The 20,202-nt window shown below is 39.8% G+C and overlaps 1 protein-coding gene across 1 annotated transcript; it reads right to left on the reverse strand.

The window, feature by feature from the left end:
- Window positions 1–3,095: 3,095 nt before the first annotated feature.
- On the reverse strand, window positions 3,096–13,698 carry LOC113151167 (excitatory amino acid transporter 1-like). The gene is made up of 10 exons (XM_026344040.1): window positions 13,574–13,698; window positions 12,712–13,081; window positions 11,680–11,817; window positions 6,552–6,756; window positions 6,277–6,319; window positions 5,407–5,675; window positions 5,072–5,305; window positions 4,454–4,648; window positions 3,966–4,100; window positions 3,096–3,303 (listed from the first exon to the last, which is right to left on the reverse strand). Exons 2-10 carry the CDS (start codon window positions 12,893–12,895, stop codon window positions 3,096–3,098), a joined length of 1,611 nt encoding a protein of 536 aa, XP_026199825.1. The 5' UTR covers window positions 12,896–13,081; window positions 13,574–13,698.
- Window positions 13,699–20,202: the final 6,504 nt, after the last annotated feature.

Raw genomic sequence — 20,202 nt, forward strand, 5'->3', positions numbered from 1 at the left:
AAGATCTCAGGAGTGACTCCCTCCATCGGCGCCAAACAAAATACCATGCGACGTTTCGCGTTTGCGCCGCTAGAGAGCGCTGCAGGACAGGTTTACCCTCTGCGGCCTGGCCTCTAACTCATCTCACATCATTGACTCTTCTCATTCTGGTTAGTGCCAGGTGCTGCACTTGAATTAGTTTGGCAAGCTTTTACATCGTTCACTTGAAAGACAACGCAAACTTCTCACGTGTGCATGAGAAGTGAACTCTCGGAGACATGATAAAAACGCTTTGTTGATGTGAGGTGCAGGCTTTGTACACTGTGCCATTTGCAGGAGACAAGGCAGGTGGAGAAGTTGTGCAGGAGGCCAGTGTTCAGGTCCACGCACTTTAGTGTGCAGGTAATGTGACACACTCCTTCCTTTGGTGTGCGTGAAGCAGGATTATTGGTGGTGGAGTTGTTATAGCTGTAATGAAAGAAGCGGTGTCATTGTTTTTTGTGCCTTTCTTCTTTACATTCTTAACTAATACCACTAATGACACAGAGTGCATGACACACATATACAATACACGTGATGAAGCAGAACAAATGCCTGGGATTGAGAAAGTGCCCTACTCTGTCACTTCATTTGTAAATTAGTAAGTCCCGTATTAACATTATAAAGACCAATTTAAAGAATAAAAAGTAATGAGCTATTGCAAGAAGTTGGTGTATTACTCTCTCATTCTTATTGAAGCACTGACACAATACAATAAAGATGACATGTAAGACAGATTAATTTACTAATAGAATATTTTTAAGGGTCCTTATATGTTCTCACAATCCTAATCTGCAAAGTAATGAACTGTCATCTACACAAGATAGACATTCACTATGAACTATAGTGAAATATCACAATATTTATTAACATATATAATAAAGTAGCTCTAAACCGTAAATGTTCCTTTCCATTGCGTTTACGTCTGTTTTGAATATGCAGGTTCATATGACATTGGTATGTGTGAAATAGGACGTGAATGTGCTCGATACCAAAACGATCTCCTGACTTACGTTATTTTACAATGTTAAACTTGTACATTGACCATATTTAATATACATTTACTTTTTTTTTCTCCCAGGCAAATCACTCTTTAACCTCAAGGTGTCACCAATTCAACATTATCAGGTAAGTTTGGAGGAGGAAAATAGGAACTGGTTTCCCTTCCAGTAACAACAACTATTAATGTTCAGTTTCATTTCATTCTTCTGAATGAATGCTTGCCAGGTAGCTGCTTCCTCATGCCTTCAAACATGTGTGCAGAAAGTAATTAAACAAGCATTTTAAAACCTAACGACATCTATGCATTAACATGTATCTGTAGAGGCTTAGCATCATGTGCGCTCATTACATGTTTGGTCTTTCAAGTGTTCGTGATAAGTGATATAACACACACAAATACTGATTTCAATTTTTATTTAAAAAAATCAATGCAAGATAAAACTACAAATCTTATTCAGTCCTCTGTGTGTTTGTGTGTGTGTGTGTGTACTCTCATGTGTACACATGAGAGAAATGGTCTCATCACCAGCACCTGTAAACAAGGGATCTATTCCAGTTCCACAAACGTAAGGAAAAAAAACATTTAGCCCTTAAAAATTAGACAGTTTTGCATTGTAAAAGAAACAAGGGATTGTTAGTTTGATCATTGACAAGAGCGTCATTACAGCATCTTTACATACACAATCCTCAATGAATCTTTTACCATTTAAATCTACAATTAATGTACACATTTATCTACATGCATCTATACAATATATATATATATATATATATATATATTCAGAATAATTCTCTATACAAAGCAACATCTATGTAAATGTTACATTTGTTACATTTGATCACGTAATTAGTAAAGTACAAAACAGAACTTACAAATTCAAGTTAGCTCAAATGAAAGATGGAGCATGAGTTATTATTCATAGGAAGTGAGTACCCAAGACCTGAATCTAGTCTAACAACAAATAGAAAATCCAATCTACTGACTATTTACTAATTTAATATACAACATGTTATTCTTCTAAATGTATGCCATGCTTTTTTTAAAATCTATACCAAAGTTAGAAGAACTAAAGAACTGATCATCAATCATTACTAAAATTGATCAGTAATAAAATCATTACAAATTTTCCTATTGAAACAATAATTTTTGCGCAGGTTATTGGTTTATCTGGACATAAGTGGTAATGGTCTAATTAAATTGTGCAGACATTTGGTAAAATGATTTGGTTTATCTTTTTTTTATTTTGGTTTTGTTTTTTTTGTTTTTTTGTCGATTCTAGAGAAACAAAAAGTGATTTTGGTTTGTCAGTCAGTCAGTGATTGTTGTTGACTGGAGTGAGGAATACAGTATGTGTATATATAAAAAAACAACACATTATTCCTGGTTTGGATAGATAGTAAATAAAGCTGTGCCTAAATAAAAATTACACAAGTTATTTGTCCAGCTAAAATATGTTTAGCTGTAAAATAAAGCCACCGTCTGTATAGAAATTTGTAAATTTACAGTCTGATTACACAAATGTATATGCAGAACATCCAACACTTCACTTGAATCTCCAGACAGATTTTCACTGTCATTTCTAAACATTCCCGACATACAACACAACTTAATCAAAACAAAAGCCAACCAAAACTACAAAGCCAGAAAAAAGTGTGTGCAAGTCTTGGCTGTAACCTGCGGCAGGTTTAACACCCACAGCAATACTGGCCTCTAGTGAGTTAGATTCGTCACCACAGTTCTGAGTGTAATTGGATATGGCATGCAGGCCACGGACCACCAGGCTCTAGAGTAGTTTGTACTTAATCGTAAACAGCTCCCATCCTAGAGCGGATGTGTGTAGTACTCAAAGAAGGCATCATAGCACAAACCCTTAGAAAAAACAATGCAACAGTGAACCATTTCAAGTTTGTAGTGTGTGTGTGTGTGGAAATCCCACATCAGTTTTCCCACAAGTGTAACTTATCTCTGATGAAATGCAGTCTAAGGTTTGAAATCTGGTTTGTTGTGAACACGGTTCAATGCAGTGCTTTTCCTAAGAATGTATGCGGTCATCACTAAAAACATCTACATCTTTTTACATCTTAGTCTCGCTGTCAGCAGGCCTTTCATTCTCATATTCGTTCTCCTGGCAGATGAGTTGGTACGGCTTCTTGTCTGCCTCCTCTACCACTGAGTTGCCCTCCTCCAGGTCCTTGTTCTGCAACTCATGGCGAGACAGGTGTTCAACTATACCTGCACCGATTGAGTCTCCGAGGACATTGGTGGTGGTGCGCAGTCGGTCCCTGAGGAAAGACAAAGAACAGGTTAGCACAGAATGTAGGGAGTAGAAAGACAAGACAAAATAGAGCATTAAACAAAGAGAGACTGTAAAGATCATAGAACACTAAAAAGTTCCATTAAAGACATAGACAAATTAAATAAACAGTGACGGCGTCTGCAGATGTGTGTGCATATAAAATATCACTGGAGGCGTAATTGTAAATTCCAGGCAGTCTTCAAACCACAAGAACCAGTTGATGAGATAAAGGAGGGCTTTGTACTGGGATTGGATACTCGTAAATAAATGTTTTGTGGAGTGAGAAATACAAAAAGTGTAGATGAAGCTCTCCTGTAATGCAGTTAAAGGTGAACGTCACACCAGTTCAATTTATTAACCCCATACAATGGGGGTTAATCTCAGGACTGCCATCAGGGTTGCCCTTGGTGGGGATGCAGGGCTGAGTCTGGCGGGGTGGGATGTGAGCCTGTGGCTTTCTGTAGCCTCTACCGCAGAGCCACCAGGCCCCCCATGCCTTGAGGGGTACTTAATTGAATTCAGGTCACTCTATGTTTAATTTTCTTCATGATTAAATCCTTTTCGGTCCTGGCAGGTGGCCAACGTCCTGCTTGCTGACTTTCCAATCTAAAGTGAAGATGTCTAGGCCATTAGAAATGTAATACTTACAGGAACCAATCCACAGCAATGATGAGTGTGATGTCATCAGTGGGCAGGCCTACAGACGTCAGCACGATCACCATTGTAACCAGCCCTGCTTGAGGTATTCCAGCTGCACCAATACTGGCAGCTGTGGCCGTGATACTGATGAGAAAAAGGTTTAGTTGTGTTGGAATTGAGCAACAGAAATCATTCATTAAAGTGCAACTAACTGCAAGGCATTTTCCAGGTTTGTCAGTTCAAAGAACTCATTCATTTAAATTAATTTCTTTGACTGGAGCCTGTGGTTTCGAGGCTTGGAAATGTTTTACATGGGTTAAGTAGTATTTCTCACCATAATGACAAACAAATGTTAGAAAAACTGTCAGAGCAAATCCTTTTGGGTTAAGTTGTGCAAAAGACATGTTGCATTGGTTAGAACTCAAATAATTCAGTGATTGGCATTATTAATGACTGTTTAATTAGCAAAAGTTGAAGAACGATCAAATAGCACGTACCTGATGGTGAGAATCTGCCCGAAGTTAAGGTCATAATTATTGACCTGAGCAATAAATATGGCTGCCAGGGCTTCATATAAAGCTGTGCCGTCCATGTTTATGGTGGCACCAACAGGGAGCACGAAACGAGTCACACGCTTGTCCACTTTATTGTTTTCTTCCAGACATTTAAAGGTGATGGGCAGAGTAGCAGAACTGAGAGAAGACAGAGAGCGAGGCAGGGTGAAAGAGAAAGAGACAAGGTGTGAGAATAAAATCCATGTTACTGACTTGTTGTTGACACTTTAACACATAAAAAATCCTGCTCAGCACTCCTCATCTGCAGCGTTCAGGGAGGCTGGCTGCATACCAATGTCTGAAACCATTCACTGCAATCCAAGAGCAAATAAACATGCATTATATGCTTTTTTTTTTATTTGAGCAATATCCAGACATAACTGAGACATTTCAGAACACTTCGGGTGAGCAAGGACTTTGTTATTACAGCTGATGGTTTGCAGTTGCCTTTACTCCAAATATGATAATATTCTTACTCGTTCATATTTATATGTTTAGTCAGTTTTACCATATGTATATGAAACTGCGCTTTACTTACTAACACTTAACCCAATCACATACCTGGAGGATGTTCCCAGGGCAGTGATGAGAGCCTGCAACAGCCCTGCAATGAAAACAAAGGGGTTTTTCCTGGTGATGATGAAGTAGAGCGTTGGTAGGACAATGATGGCGTGGATCAGCAGGCCACAAATCACGGTCACTGTGTACATTCCCAGCTGGCCACCCATAGCTGTAATGTCCTCCATCTCCACGATCTTACCGGCGATCAGGAACAAGATACCGATAGGAGCATACCTGAGAAGTGATGATGAAGTGTTATTGTGAATCTGTATAACATCCATTAATTCGTTCCACATCATTGGTTCATCCATTTATCCATCCCTCCCTACACTTACCACATGATTATGGCAACCAGCCTCATGATTGCTTCATTGAGACAATCGAAGAAGTCCTTGAGGGGCTGTCCTTGTTCCCTCATGTTCCCAATAATGAGACCAAAGCACATGGAGAACACCACCAGGCCGAGAGCATTGATTCCATTAACTGTCCCTGGCACCGGGATCATCTCCTCCCTGGTTATTTCCTGGCTGCCATTGAGCGTGAATATCGTGTCATTCACCATCATCTTCACATAGACTACTCTTTTGGCATACTGCGTCTTGAACTAGAATTTCAAAAAAGAAGAGGACAGGTTACATAGGTTGCATAGTTGTCAGTGCCCAGGCAAATAACATTTTATAAATACTTTATAAGAAGAATACAAAATGGAGGATGAGGATTCCCAGGCAAACATGTTTTAATGACATATGAGTTCAATAAAAAAGTTTCAGAATGCAATTATCTGCATATCACTTGATTATGCAGAGTGAAAGCAGCACTAAGACAAACAGTCAAGGGTTTATTAGATATTTGATCAGAAATTATGTAATGATACCCCTTTTTTTGTAATTGTGTTTCAACTATGAGTAGAGTGGCATGAGTACAAAGGGGGGAGTATTGTTTTGATGTGATCGAATGTTTATATTTAACTAATGAGCGAATACATGTACAATTAATTTCCTTTGAAACCAATTTTAAGTATCTGAAATGTCACAGGATTGACAAAAGCTAATATGGACAGAAAAAATGAATAAATACAAGTCCTGACTTTAAACAATGTGAAATGGACACTAGTGGTGATGGTGGTGTGCTGAAGCGGGGGCATTTAAAGAGTAAAGCGTTTTAAGCAGGACAATGACATAGAAAGGACATAGATGGAGAACTACCTGTTTGGTGCAAGCTTCCACAAGGTTGGGAGGAAACATGTTTCTGGAAAACACAACAAATAAAAAAGCAGTTAATTACACATTCAGGGTTGGGGTTTGGTTTCACAGACAAACTACATGCAATCTATAAAACACTGAAACCATTGTCTGATGTCTTTGTATTCTGACCATTTGGCACCAACATCTCTGGCTGATCAGTATCAAAAAGGGAAATGAATAACCCCTTTCAGCAGAGGCCTACATCTTCAAGCTGTGTAAAATGCGTGTTGGGATACCTGATGAGGTCCAGGAAGGCATCAGCAGGGCTGACCTGTTCTATCTGCTGCTGCTTGGTGAACTCGTCCTTTGATCCTTTTCCAGGGTGAATAATGAGCACCATGACAATACCGATGAACACAGCAATGATGGTAGTGATGGTATAATACCCCACCGCTCTCATGCCCATTTTACCAGAAGCACGGCTATCGAGAGCTGCCATACCTGCAAAGGACATATGATATAAATTAATTTAGTATTGTGCCACTTTTACCTATTATAGGATGTTATTGTCAGCATTGAATGTATTTCATGCTGTAGCAAATAGTACAAGAACCAGAATGCAGAAGCAGTGCTGTAAGTATGTACACAAATTCAATAGTACTTGCCTGAGTGAGTACTTCATTACAAGCAGACAAGGATACAACTTCATAGTCTTTATTTAAGGGCAAATACTTTGTACTTTCTCAATAATCTGAGTAAGTTCATCATTCTGTATATATAATGTAATTCTATCCATGTTGTTTTCTCTGAATTCGGACAAAATTTATCTTTAGTCATGCTGCCCGTCACTTCAGGGTTTGCACTAAATCATGTCCCTGTGCCCCTACAATTAGGCTGAGAAAAGGTGTTGTAATTACAGGTTGAACAACAAAGAGCGTCACGAAATGCGACCTGACCCCGGCATTTACTGGTGGAAAAACGAGCGCTGTACATCATCCTGGGCAAGATCTGCTAAATCTGTTTACAGACTGCATTCATATGCAGATGTTACTATTAAATAATTCTACATTATAGACGCTTTACAGAGTACAGAGAAGATGAATCTAATATCTTCTGATTATGTGTCTCATGGAGAAACAGATACACCAAAGATGTATGTGTACCTATATTGTGAAATAAAAGGTTGTGTGTACTGTGACATATCAGACTAATACCGCAGCTCAGAAAGTACTGTAGCTGAGAAAAAACAGTATTGTCTATAATGTTTATACAGAGAATGTGTGTAGCTGAATGACTTAGGAAAAAAAGGACATTTGATCATCAGGTTGCAAATAAATACTTTTTAATCTCTGTTGCATCTTTTTTTCTGTTACATTCCTGTAAGGAACACCAGATCTTCTCTAATTATACACAACCCAAAATATCTGGTGAGTTTTATTTTACAGGACTCCTAAAAAGCCACAAATTGATTTCACGTTGCATGAGAAACAGTTTTGAAAACACTGTATGTCACTTATAAACCACTGCTAGAGACAAAGTAAAGAAGTGAAGTTTAAAGGCGTCACGGAGCCTGGGGTCTAAATTGTCCTCCACAGCTCTAATAGCATTAAACAGACTTTGCAGGGATAATAGCGGCAAAAGAAATGCAGCTATTCAGAGAACTAGATTTGGAAACCGATAAGCTGCCTCAATAGGCATCACAGTGTCAGGCTATATTATGGCTTTTATCTTCATTCAGAGCTGCACGGCGCTTTATGTGACAGGAGATATATGTGTTCAAGTTGCACTTTGACACTGTGTATACTAAAGTGCGTCAGTTTGCACCAATGTGTGTGGGTGGGTGTACCTGCCCCTGCTTTGGCCCTCTCTCCTCTTGTCTTGACATGCCCAGGACTTAGCCTTTATCCTTTTTTTTTTTCATCTTCATCTTTGCTTACCTAAATTCTTCACCTCCACTCTCAACCACCTCTTGTTATAGGGTTCCCCTCAGGACCTCCCCTGTTGCTCGCTGTCCTCGTCCATCCCCACATTTTGCCTCCCTCTTGTCTGTGTTTTTGCATGTTATTGCTCTAATCTTTTTCATTGCCACCCTTTTCCTCCCAACCACTCTGCCCCCTCCTCCTCCTGCGCTCCTATTCCTTTTCTGACAGCCCTGGGAAAACTTGTTGACTTAGTTATCCCTGCACACACACAATTATCTCCGGCTTGTTGTCCAGGCAACAACGGACGCAGCCTCACCAATTCCATCCTTTCAAAAGACCCGAGATTGAAGGAGAGCAGGAAGAATGACTTTCTTTCTTATAAGGGGAATGTTGATCAAACACAAAAGTAGGCCTACTATGGGGGGGCAAAGTTGAAGCACAGGACACAGTAGCAACAGCAAGAGGTTTGTCCAGAGAATTTAACATCCACTGATGCTGAGCAAGAATCAACTTCACCGTTTTTAGCTCAATCTTAGTCTTTTCAAGTTGGACAGATTTAACAGAATATTTTTATCATGGTATTTGTTTGTTTGCTCCTTTTCTCTTTTCCATTTTTTATTATCCCTTGTCCTAATCTTACCCTTTACACCCTCCCCCTCAAGCCTTCCAACAACGTCCTCTATAATCATCCTCCTTTTCCTACTTTTATTGCTCATTACTCAGTGCTGAATTCTTAGCCGCCGTAATGAAATGCCTAAAGACAGTAGGGACTTTGCAGCAAATATTTGAGAGATAAGTTTAAAACAATCGAGTGAGTGAGCACGTGTGAAAGAAAGAAACTAAAAACAATATGTCAAAGAGATCAATCAGGGTCCTGCAGTTACTTGCTCTCACTCTCTGTTTCATCCCTACTCAATAAAACACATAAACCTATTTCTAATCATTCTTCATCCTTGGTTCTCATGTTTTTCTGTCCAACGGTCGTTTCCTTTCATTTAATACCCTACTGGGCCCCTCTGGACTCTGCTCTGATTCTCAATTCAGCCTCACTTTTACACAGGATCAAAATTCATAGGCAACTCCCTTCTGAATAGGACAAACTATTTCGCATTGGGGGACTATTCGAACTGGGGAGTGTGACAGTCAATTTGTGCAGAGGCCACATGTTTGCAGAAAACAGGTCATAGCAGCTTAGCCCTGATGCTCTTATCCTTTAAGGTATCAGTCAGTCACAAAGTCATGTATCTAAAGCAACTGCAGCAAAGCTCCAAACACCGTCAACAGAGTCCTCAAGACCATGTTCTCTTCATTCTGAAGCAGCCTTAGCAAGTTTTAGCAAAAATCTAAACACCTGTGACAGAAACTAGGGTTTTGTTGTGTTTTATACTGGCTCACTGTTTTTTTTGCTCATTATATTTTTAAAGCCACAGTTATCAAGTGCTTTCTGAGTGCTTCTGAGTTTCTTTAATCTCTGATCTCAATCTACAAGCTGATAGCAGCTTCAAGAGAACTTCAGAAGACTTTATTTGCATTCAGCGTGCTCACATTCTTGTACAGTGTAACCGGATCATGTCAACCCCAAATCACATGCTGTCATACATATATGCAAACTGATATATGAGTCAACGATTATTAACAAATAACTTTGGCTTTACCAGGAACAATTTGTGGATTATGTGCGATTTGTGGACATTTTTTTTCAACGCCCTTAGCCATAGCTGCTCCGCAGTGAGGCCTGTGCAGCCATGGTCTGTTTAAATCAGTGTTGCTGCACAAATTTCATAAATTGAGGAACGTTGTATTCAATGCAGTGTAGATTTTCTAATCCAAGCTGCTCAACTGTACTGGGAAAAGGATACTCTATACTATACTATACTATACTATACTATAGATGGTTTTAAGTCTCTTTCTGGAAGATTGGAAAAACACAACTTTAAAGTGACAGCAGTAATGTGTACTGTATTAGACGTTAGAGATTTTCTAGTCTGATGACCACTTTAAAACAGTCAATATTGCCTCTGATGATTTGGATAAGTTCAATAGAGTGGAGCTGTGTTCGTGATGACTTTACTACAGAACAGTAACTTTGTTGATTTCCACATGTGGTGGTTGGGATCATGTGACATGATGTCAGAGGATGCTGATGTTACGCCCCACTGCAACACAAAGCCGGTTATTATCGGACAACGTGTCTCTGTTATCCTCTCAGGAGACTCGTCCCTTGCTCTGTCAATAACATGATCAGACAGTGGACATTTTCCTCCACCTCAAGTTATCAGTCAGTGCTGCCGACCAGCGTTTCTAGAAACTCACATGTTCAAGAAAATGTGTTTTTATTTCTATAATGAGTAGATTCCCTCAAGCCCTGTGTATTAGATTGTGTTTATGAACCATCTCGAGAGTGACAGATGAACTCACTATATCCTTGGATTAGAATTGAAAACCTCAGTGTTTGTGTTAGTCTGAGATAGAGGTTAAAATACACGTCAGCTGCATAAGGTACAAAATGTACTGTAACCAACAAGCAATCCAGCCCACGAACTCTGAATTGCTCTCTCAATTAAAACACAATAAGGTTGGAGCTACTTAAGTCATCTTGTATCAGTAACAAAACCATTACAACACGGTTTAAACATGTGATTGTGACCACCACTGTAAGGTTGAAAATATCTCTCTCTCTCTCTCTTCTGTCTCACTCGCTCATGAGGTCACTCTAACTCTGACCGCCATTGGGCCCAAAACCAACAAACAGCGCCGGCTGAACAAACAGCTGGCTTACTCTGCCACTCACGAGGTAGATTTTGGTGGGTGAGGCAACAAAACAACAAACAACGCTGTTCTGACCCTTTACACACAAAAAGCATGTTACACGCAAGACATGTCACTTATTGTGTCATATATACAGACAGTCAGTGAAAACTCATGCTTCACCTTTAGCGCAGGAGGGCGTGGGAGAGGGGTAGATGGTCAATATTTGTTTGGTGGGGGGCTAATTGGCTGTGCCAAATGTGAAGAAACCTGAGGAGTCCTGCTGAGCACACAGGAATACAAATAGGCTGCAGATGTGAGTAAGAAAAAAGTATTTTTGATGATATTAGGTAGAGTGATGTGCATTGACTAAAGTGGTTTTAATATAAATTTAGAACAGGCCACTGTGACACAGACTGGAACTGTAAGTGTCTCAGCAGTTTATTTTAGACATCTGAGGTATTTAAACTTCAAAAAGCCAGTGACAACAGTCTAAATGATGACACAATCGTGTGGAAGTGCTGTGTGTAAGACATTGTCCAGTGAACAACATTGTGATAGCTCATCTGTCATAGTGTTTAAAATAGTAAATAAGATCCATTATATTCTTGGTCACAAGGCTCACACCTAGCAACAAGGTGAAGAAAAAAAATACCATATGTATATAATATTGTAAATTAATAAATACAAGGCTTTGCATTTAAAAACCCTGATGCCTCTAAATGAAATGTTAAATGCTGAAAGCTGTTCATACCTGTGATGAGACTGGAAACCAGCAGAGGCAGCACCAGCATCTGAAGCATTCTCATCAGTAGTTCTCCCGGAAAAGAGAAGAACTTCACCTCACGGTAAGACATGTTATAAGGTCGCAGAGCAAATCCCAGGATTATACCTACAGTGATAAGTGGATGTGGAAGGAAAACCGAGCCTTTATTAAAACATTTCTTTTTTTTTTTTTTTTTTTTAGGTCAGCATGACTGGAACTTTAGTAGAGCCCCAGATTTGACATCTGTAGGTGGATATAATCTAAGTCCAGGAAAACATAGCATACATAGGAAACTAATAACATATCAGTGTCAAAATAACATTTTTCTTTCCATGTGCCTGCCAGCAGCCCAGTGAGTAAGAAAAGTGATTGAAAACACGTATTGTGTAATAATATATATAGAAAATGTTAGCATTTCAGTCAGTTTGATAAGAGAGGGGAGTAGGTGCAGTTCAGATTATTCAGAATACCAATGATTGTGCAATGCAATGCATATTTTTACTCTGTCGCCTTGTTCTGTTTGGCTCTTTTCAACTATCAGTTGATCCACTTCCCCTGACTTAGCACCCTGCAGTGAAGAACATCCTGATTTATCAATCAATCAGGTGAGTTTGTCACAGCTAAGTGTAATTCTAGCGGGGCTCCAGATGTGCAGGTGGTGGGTGGGCCTGGTCCACTTCCTACTGAGTAAGATTCAGAGGGTTAATGGCAAGGGGGCAAATGTCGACTGGGAGGTCAGAGAAAGGTCAGTCTGTTAAGTTCAGCTGAGATCCCGCTGTTCTTTCATCCGGTGTGTTTGGTTCTATTCTTTGCCTTCTTCTGTCCTAAATTGGTCTCACCAGATTGCCGGAGCAGCATCTGTTGCCTCCTCCTCTACAATTTTGAATGGAGGCTGAGTAATATCATGATAGACGAAGAGCAGAGAAAGATACATATTCATAATAAAACTAAAAAAGCTGTCCGCTAAATGATGATTGAGGGCAGTGTCCAAAAACAAATGGAAGAAATCTACACACTTACCAATAATGACCGCTGCAATGGTAAATATCACAAAGGCATTTCGTAAGAAGAATCCCTTCACATCCTTCTTCGCGATGTTCTCCACTCTCTTCTTGGCCATCAATGATCTAGACTGGATTCCGGATCGGATCTGGTGGAAACTACTCCGGGTCCTCTGTGGGTTTTCTCCATTGCTCTGAGTCATAGCTGCTCCTGCTGCTGCTGCTGCTGCTGCTGCTGCTGGGATCTTCAGATCTGTTGCAAACCTGCAGGAACCTAAACTTCTCTAAACTGGGACAGTTGCTCCGTAAAGGTGCTGCTAAATCACTCTTTACCTGTTGGTCTTCTCACAGTCACACCTCTTCTTTGGTTTAAGCTTTGAAAGGTTTGTCTGATTTGGGGAGAGGAACACAGTTAAGAGTTATGAGCATTAGATATCTGAGCACAACATGCAGATTGTGACAGCTAGAGAGAACTATACTCTGTCAAGCTCTCAGTTCAGTTATGTAATAAAGAGCCGTTAACTGTTGTGTGCCGGTGCTCCACTACACCGAGCTGTCACTTAAAACCTCCAAATACGAAATACAGAAGGTACAAAGTGGAAGAAACCATCATACATAAGAAATAATTAAACAATAACTATGCTTAACTAAAACACTTAAGCGTCTCTGTCACAGAAAGGCTGTACTCCATGAGTGAAGAACACATGTGCTGCACTCGCAGCTGTGAAGGCATGCAGACTTCCTCATACATACGCCTGAGTAACTACAACACACGTGTACAGTTTGTTACACACACTGACACATATGCATTTACTGATCTAATGGTAAGATGCATTTAAAGATATATTCAATGGTAAAATATTAAGAAGCTGTTTCTGTACCTTTAGACTTGAGCAATAACTTCCTTTGGAGATTTTTTTTTTTCTTCTTCTAAGATTAGATTCTGGTTTAAAGCGCAGCCAGTGTGAGACAGACTGAGGAGCTCTTTGGCTTGTGAGCTGGTTGGTGTGAGAGCCCAGCAAGGAAGGAGGGAAAACGAGGTGAGGGGAGGAGAAAGGAAAAGGAGGGAGCATCGGTCGGGGATGAGGGAATGAAAGAGCCAGTGAGAGAATGGAGGCGGTGCCATAGTAGAAGAAAAACTAGTGTTGGTCACACAGTGGGAGCTTGTGGGGAGGAGTGGATACTAAAAAAGTAAAGGAAGGTAGAGGAGGGGGCTCGTTTTAGAGAGAGGGGAGCGTGGGGAATAATGAGCTTTCCAAGCAGGAAAAAGAGAATGGACCTTCTTGTTTCCGTCTGTCCTTCTCATTCTTCTTTTCAAATGGGTTTTCACGCCTGATAAGTTCAGTGTGATTAGAGATTCCTGTGGAGCACGAGTAAACACAAATATTAAAGTCCTCCCAAAATATGGAAGTGGATTATCCCTTCATACGTTATTTTGGCAGATGTCCAACAGACACACTCATCAATGAATCTCTGTTAGCCCTCTTTACTTGCATAATAGTATTTTGTACATTTCCACCATGCAAAGTCCAAGTGCACCAAGTCCCTTTGCTCATTTGTGGAGTACTTCATTTATAAAGTTAAACAGATTAAGTAAACATTTCCCCAGTGGCCGTGGTGCAACTGGTGCTCTGAAGCTTTTGGCAATGAATCTGTGCAAACAGTGACACACATTTTAGTTGTGGATGAATGAAAGCAGAGCCACTGGTTAGCTACATAGCACATGATGGAGACATGAGCGTTTCAAGCTGGCTGATGCTCGGCAGCTTCGTTTTTCAGGAATTCGCAGCTTGGCGTGTATGATGTGACGCTGAGGGTGTGTACAGAAATATGTGTGTGTCAGTGGTTGGATGTGCCTGAAAAAAAAAAAAAAGAGAGAGTAAATGAGAGAAGCAGAGCTGGAGGAATCCTTTCTGACTCATAGGGGAATCTGTGTTTGGCAGACTGATGTGAAAGGTTTCAGCTGTTAGTTCAGACACACTGCTTCATACTGTGTTTTGGCAGCTTACACCAAAACTATCTCAACATAAAGACAATGACATGTTGCAAATGTTGACTGGAATACTATAGAACTGTACACATGTTAGCACACTGAGGTTTTCTTCCAACCACTGCTTTGCAGAACCGCAGCCTCACAGAGCGAGCAGCTGATTTAAAGGGGATACCTGGAGTTTAAAGAAACAACTCAACTCAACTTTGCTTCTTGAAATCACAGAATAACTTGTCATCTCTCACACACAGGTGCATATCAGTGTAAATGAAACAGCTGGAGTACTCTCCAGACATGAGAGGAAATGTACGATGACATTTGCTAAGTAATGCAGCCATTTCTAGTTATCTGGCAAACAGATAACTGTTTGCCAGATAAGATCTCAAAACTTAGTGTCACTGGCTTATTAGAGCTAAAAGTAACCTTTGATTGTCAGTGGCCATCACATTGATAAAAGAAGTCTGACGTCCATCAAACCTTTTTAAAAAACTATAATTTGTATTGGACTATTTTGGCAGCAGATATATTATTACTCACTCAGCAGCACTGGTAGTCTTTGTGCCCTCTTGGTCGTTTGGCATCTGTGTTTGGTTTTTTGATCTGTTTTCATGGCTGTTACAAGTCTCCATGTGGTTGCTTTGACTCACTGGGGGACTGTTTTATTTCTCACTGTGGTCATTTAGTGTCTTTTAACTGACTTCTATAACTTCCACATAAGAAGTATACGTAAACACTCACTTCGTACAGAGGCTCCTGACATACTGGGGCCCCAGCCTCTCCACAGACTTGTTCATTAGTCCCCAGTCCATGCTGGTTACAGAAACAGTAGGGAACAAATAGCTGTGCCAGTATCTTTATAAAACAACAAGAACAACAAGTCTTCTTGCACCAATCTTTGACAGGTGCAGTCAGGAGAGATTTATTTTTCCTTTAAGTAAAAAAAAAAAAGTAATTTCACATTGCGAAAGCAGTTCATTAACTTCATTAGCACTATGAAAGCATGTATGTGTGTCCTTGTTTTTTACATTTCCAATAGATTTACACCAGTAAAAAAAACTGCAAAATCATCTATGAACATTGTTGCAACACCAGCGCTGACACGCCACATCTTTGGCGTTCCCTTCATTAAACCTCAGCTCATCTGAAAGGCTTTAAAACAGGATCCCACTATTCCTCACCCTCAGTGCAGCGACCCACATGGCATCTGTCACACAGCTATCCCAACAAGCAACAACAGACAACAGACTCCTTTGTCTTCAGCGGGCAAAGCAAGGGATCAACTGATGGGGTCGGCTGAAGACTTCAAGGAGGCAATAAAACCATAAAACCCAAAGAAAAATAATGGCGACAGATGAATGCGTCATGTTGCCATGGCTGCTGGGTAGGAAACGTGTTACGTTTGGAGATTGTAGATGTGTGTGTGTACTCACACATAAAAATATATCTTTTAAATTGCATTTAGTGAGGATCTTGATGATTTACTTTAGAGTTAAGACTTTTTGGTCAGAGTTGGGCACGTTGTGGTTCTGGTTAAAGAGGGGAAAGACTGAAAATAAGTCAAAGCAGTATCATCCTGAGATATGTATTCCCTGTTCCCATCCCATCATGCTCAGATTTTAAAGTTCATCACAAAGATTATGTATGTGAATCTTGTCCCCTCACACGTTTACTGCCTCGTCACTTTTTCTCAAATCAGATAACTTGTCTGCTCTTAAGTTTAAGAGACCACAGCATGTTAAAAACTAGACAGAGGTCTGGTCTCAGCTTGCTTCACTAACACCCTTTATTCCATCCTGTTGCAGCATTTTTTTACACTATCAAACATAGGAACCATGCGCTTGTTCTGCTGGGATTCAGTGCAAAGTGAAAACATTTAAATATGGAAACTTTCATTTCCTTTCATTTAGTATGTGCATCGTGATATTTCATCCATACATAAACATGTGAAGAAAGATTTTTGTTGTTATTTTCTTTTGTTTGATGTTTGAGAAAATGAGAATAATACATTGGCAGTTCCATCACCTCATCCCAGTTGCTACTACAGTATGTTATGTCATCCGCAGCCTGTAGACTCACTATGAAATATATTTTATAAGCACATAACATAGGCCATGCCCTCAATCTCAGAACCACTGAGCATGTGTAACTCTAGCTGGCACAGGCTGATCTACCGGGCCCGTCATTTCAGACGGGAGTGGTCCAGTCCCATGGGGGTGATGTATCCAGGACAGGTTATAAGATCTGCAGTCTACAGTGGCCCTCTGGGGACACACAGAACTGGAGCAACATTGTTCGCCAGCATCATTGTGCTTGAGGGTTTCCCATGGATCAAATGTTACAGACTTCAAACCCAGGGGTCTCAGCGCACTCGTAGCTGTTGTTCGCTGGACACGATGGGAGACGAGGCCGTTCACACACAGTTTCTCACTGGTCTGAATGAGGCCGCACTGGATGTGGTCCCAGTGGCTCGCCGTCTGGATGCAGAGAAGGGTAGTGATGTTGGTGGGTAATGAGGGGGTAGAGGAGGGGACGCTAGACACATGGGCACTAGGTCTGAACTGAGAGGAGAAAGGGACAGAAGAGCAACAGTTGCAGACTGGGCTCAGAGAGCGAGATTATAAAACAGAAAAAAACTTTTCCTCTGTCTACAAACAAGAAACCTGTTCCACACCATCATTTTACTTTATGCTACTGCACAACATTTTAGAAAAAGATAGAAGATTGTAATCTGCTACATTTATTTGACTGGTTTAGTTTAACTTTACAGTTTCAAAATGCTAATAAAACATAATCAAATAACTGATTATGATGCATTATTATAGATTAAGCTACACTTTATTGCATCAATCCACTAATAAAATACAGTGTATAGGACATGATATGAAATGACTGCAAGCAAGGACACAGTAAAGAAGGCTGGATGACCATTTGGTTTTCTTCTCCTCTGTCCTACGTATAATAATAAGACATAAACACTTTCACGAGGTACATGGAAAGTAGTTCAGAAATAAAACAAGCGCCTTCATGATTAGATTATGTCACATATGATGATGTAATAATGAAAATATTTTTTTTCAATATTATGACCTGATGTACAGAATGAATATGAAGTTTTGCTTCAAAACATTAAATTAAAGTAAATTTCCAGGATAATGAACTTTAGAGAGAACAAGTCTGTGTGGCACAAGGTCTGAGTTTCCCAAGTAATCTGTACCTGGTGGTGCCAAGGGGAGTGACCAGAAACCTAACCTCGTTTTTGTTGCAATGTGTCTGAGGTTCTCAGAGATTACAATATGACACCCTTCTTTTTGTATCATAAACAACTGGCTAAAGAAATCAGCCCCTCTATTAATAATAGATAAAAGTGATTGATGACAATAGAATAAAAAAGGGAAGATAATGGCATGAAGGACAGACAGTTAGTCTCTCAGCAAAACACGCTGGTTTGAGTCAGTGCCCTGTGCGTCTAAATATTGAGATAAATAACTGTCACGTTTTTTGCGTTCAAGTGTGATTATTGTTTTGCTCTGATGGATGACATATGTCTTTGTAGAAGCATGACTGCAGTGAGTGAAACAGCCATGACAATCTGAATCACCATAATCACTCTTGTTAGTCATTTAGAAAGTCAGTAAAAATGATCTCTACAGCACAAGGTCAAGGGTTACAAGGTCACTTCTGCCAATTCTTTATAAAATAAGCCATTGCATAATAGAACAACATGCAGACAATTATTATTTATTTGAAATGTATGATAAAATGCTTTTATTAGAAGTTTGTTTAATTTTTTCTATGTTTTTTAAAGGCTAAAAATAAACGTGAGAAGATGCTACAGTTGTCAATCTTTGGAAATAGGTAAACTCACTTCTGCTCCATCTGTTCATGTATCTCCTCTGGTTATCCTCACACTCACTGACTCCATCTAGTGGTGGCAACTGCAACTCCACCATATCCAAAATCATCCACAGTGAACAGACCACCTCTCACTATGTAACAACCAGTGTCAGGTGTATGCAGAGTAAGGTGTCAGTGGTAAAGATCTGCTGTACAACACCAACGTGATGAATGTTATTTGTGAGATTGGAGGCTCTAGAGACAGAGGATGTTGTTTCTTGGATAGGTTGTAAAGTCCCTTGAGGCAAATTTGTGATTTGTGATCAAACAAATAAAATTTGATTTGAACACTGGGTAGTAAAGGTTTAGATAATCCTACTCAAAACCCTACTGTTTTTTATTTTTTTTAAATCTATGTCTGTGGAAATGTCTTTACCCTACATTAAGACTTTAAGAGAGCGTTCTTGAACAGTGGGTAATTTCATTAAAAGTCTTGACTTTAGGGCTAGCCAGTAATAATAGGGCTACTAATAACTGACTTTTTATTTCCCTTTGTCTTATGTATTTCTGTGCCAATCATTTCCATTGTTTTTTTTATTATTATTTTTATGCCTATTGAAGTTTTTACTTGCCATCCACCTTTAAAGCACTTTGCTTATTACACTAATCCAATCAAACGAGTGACAGAGAAGGGGTTAAAGTGAGAATGTAGGCTGACAGATGGCTTCACTAAGCACCTGCCAATGCTGCCGGGTTTTATCTGCCCTGTAACTTTTTAGATCAGGGGAGCTAAACTAACTGCAGAAACAAAACCGAGGTAAAGCGACAGAGAAGCGTAAGAGAGGATGTAAGTGGACCAGCACCGACCGTGTGGACTACTTCTCTGACATGGTTTATAAAGAGTAAACTTACAGGATCTATTACAAACATTTAAATCCTAAACAGATTTCTAAACCAGATGGAGCAGATGGTCGATCTTCTGGAGGACTGGCCAGGATCTCTGGACCTTTTTGGATCAGTGTGGATAGATACACTGGGTATGTCCAGAACAGCTGAAGCCTGGTCTATTTGTCTGAACCTTGTGGAACTCCTGAGTCTGGATCTGCTGACCCAGGTGGATTTTTTACTGGAACATCGAGCTGTGTGCTTCAACGTCCTGGGCACGCTGCTCGCTGAAGACCTGTACGTGTGGATGTTCCTTCAAAACTGAATCGGAAGGAAGATGTTTGTTTGTTATCATCATTTTTCTGAAATATTGATTAATTTTGCAAGCAAAGCAGAATTTATTATAGACATTTGAGAGTGAAAGGCAAGGTGATTGATTATGACTGTCATCAGTGCAGTAGTGACACGTACAAGTACACGAATCAAACATTTATTTATACAGCAGAAGAGAACCATTTGTCATGTTGTCCCCAATGTGAGGTATTTCTTTATACAAAGGCTCAGAGTGAAGCAGTCACTGTGCAGAGCTATGTTTTATTGTGATTTGCTGAAACATGTCTGTATTGTATTCAGAAGTAACCTTAGAACTAGAAATAATGCTGGAAAAATACTAGAAACATGTGCAAATCGACTTTTTATCTGAACAACTGAATTAAAAAGATATGTGAACCTCATGAAACACATCTGAAAGATTCCCTGCGTATCTGTGTCTCATCAAAAATGTGTGAATCTGTACGAGAC

Source organism: Anabas testudineus, chromosome 9 (assembly GCF_900324465.2).
Source record: "Anabas testudineus chromosome 9, fAnaTes1.2, whole genome shotgun sequence".
Lineage (NCBI taxonomy): Eukaryota > Metazoa > Chordata > Actinopteri > Anabantiformes > Anabantidae > Anabas > Anabas testudineus.

Coding starts and splice junctions, on each gene's coding strand:
- LOC113151167 (XM_026344040.1), bottom strand. CDS start 12,895: ATGACTCAGAGCAATGGAGAAAACCCACAGAGGACCCGGAGTAGTTTC. Junction 6,757..11,679: donor GGTTTCCAGTCTCATCACAG/GTATGAACAGCT, acceptor TGTCCTTTGCAG/GTATGGCAGCTCTCGATAGC. Junction 6,320..6,551: donor GCCTTCCTGGACCTCATCAG/GTATCCCAACAC, acceptor TGTGTTTTCCAG/AAACATGTTTCCTCCCAACC.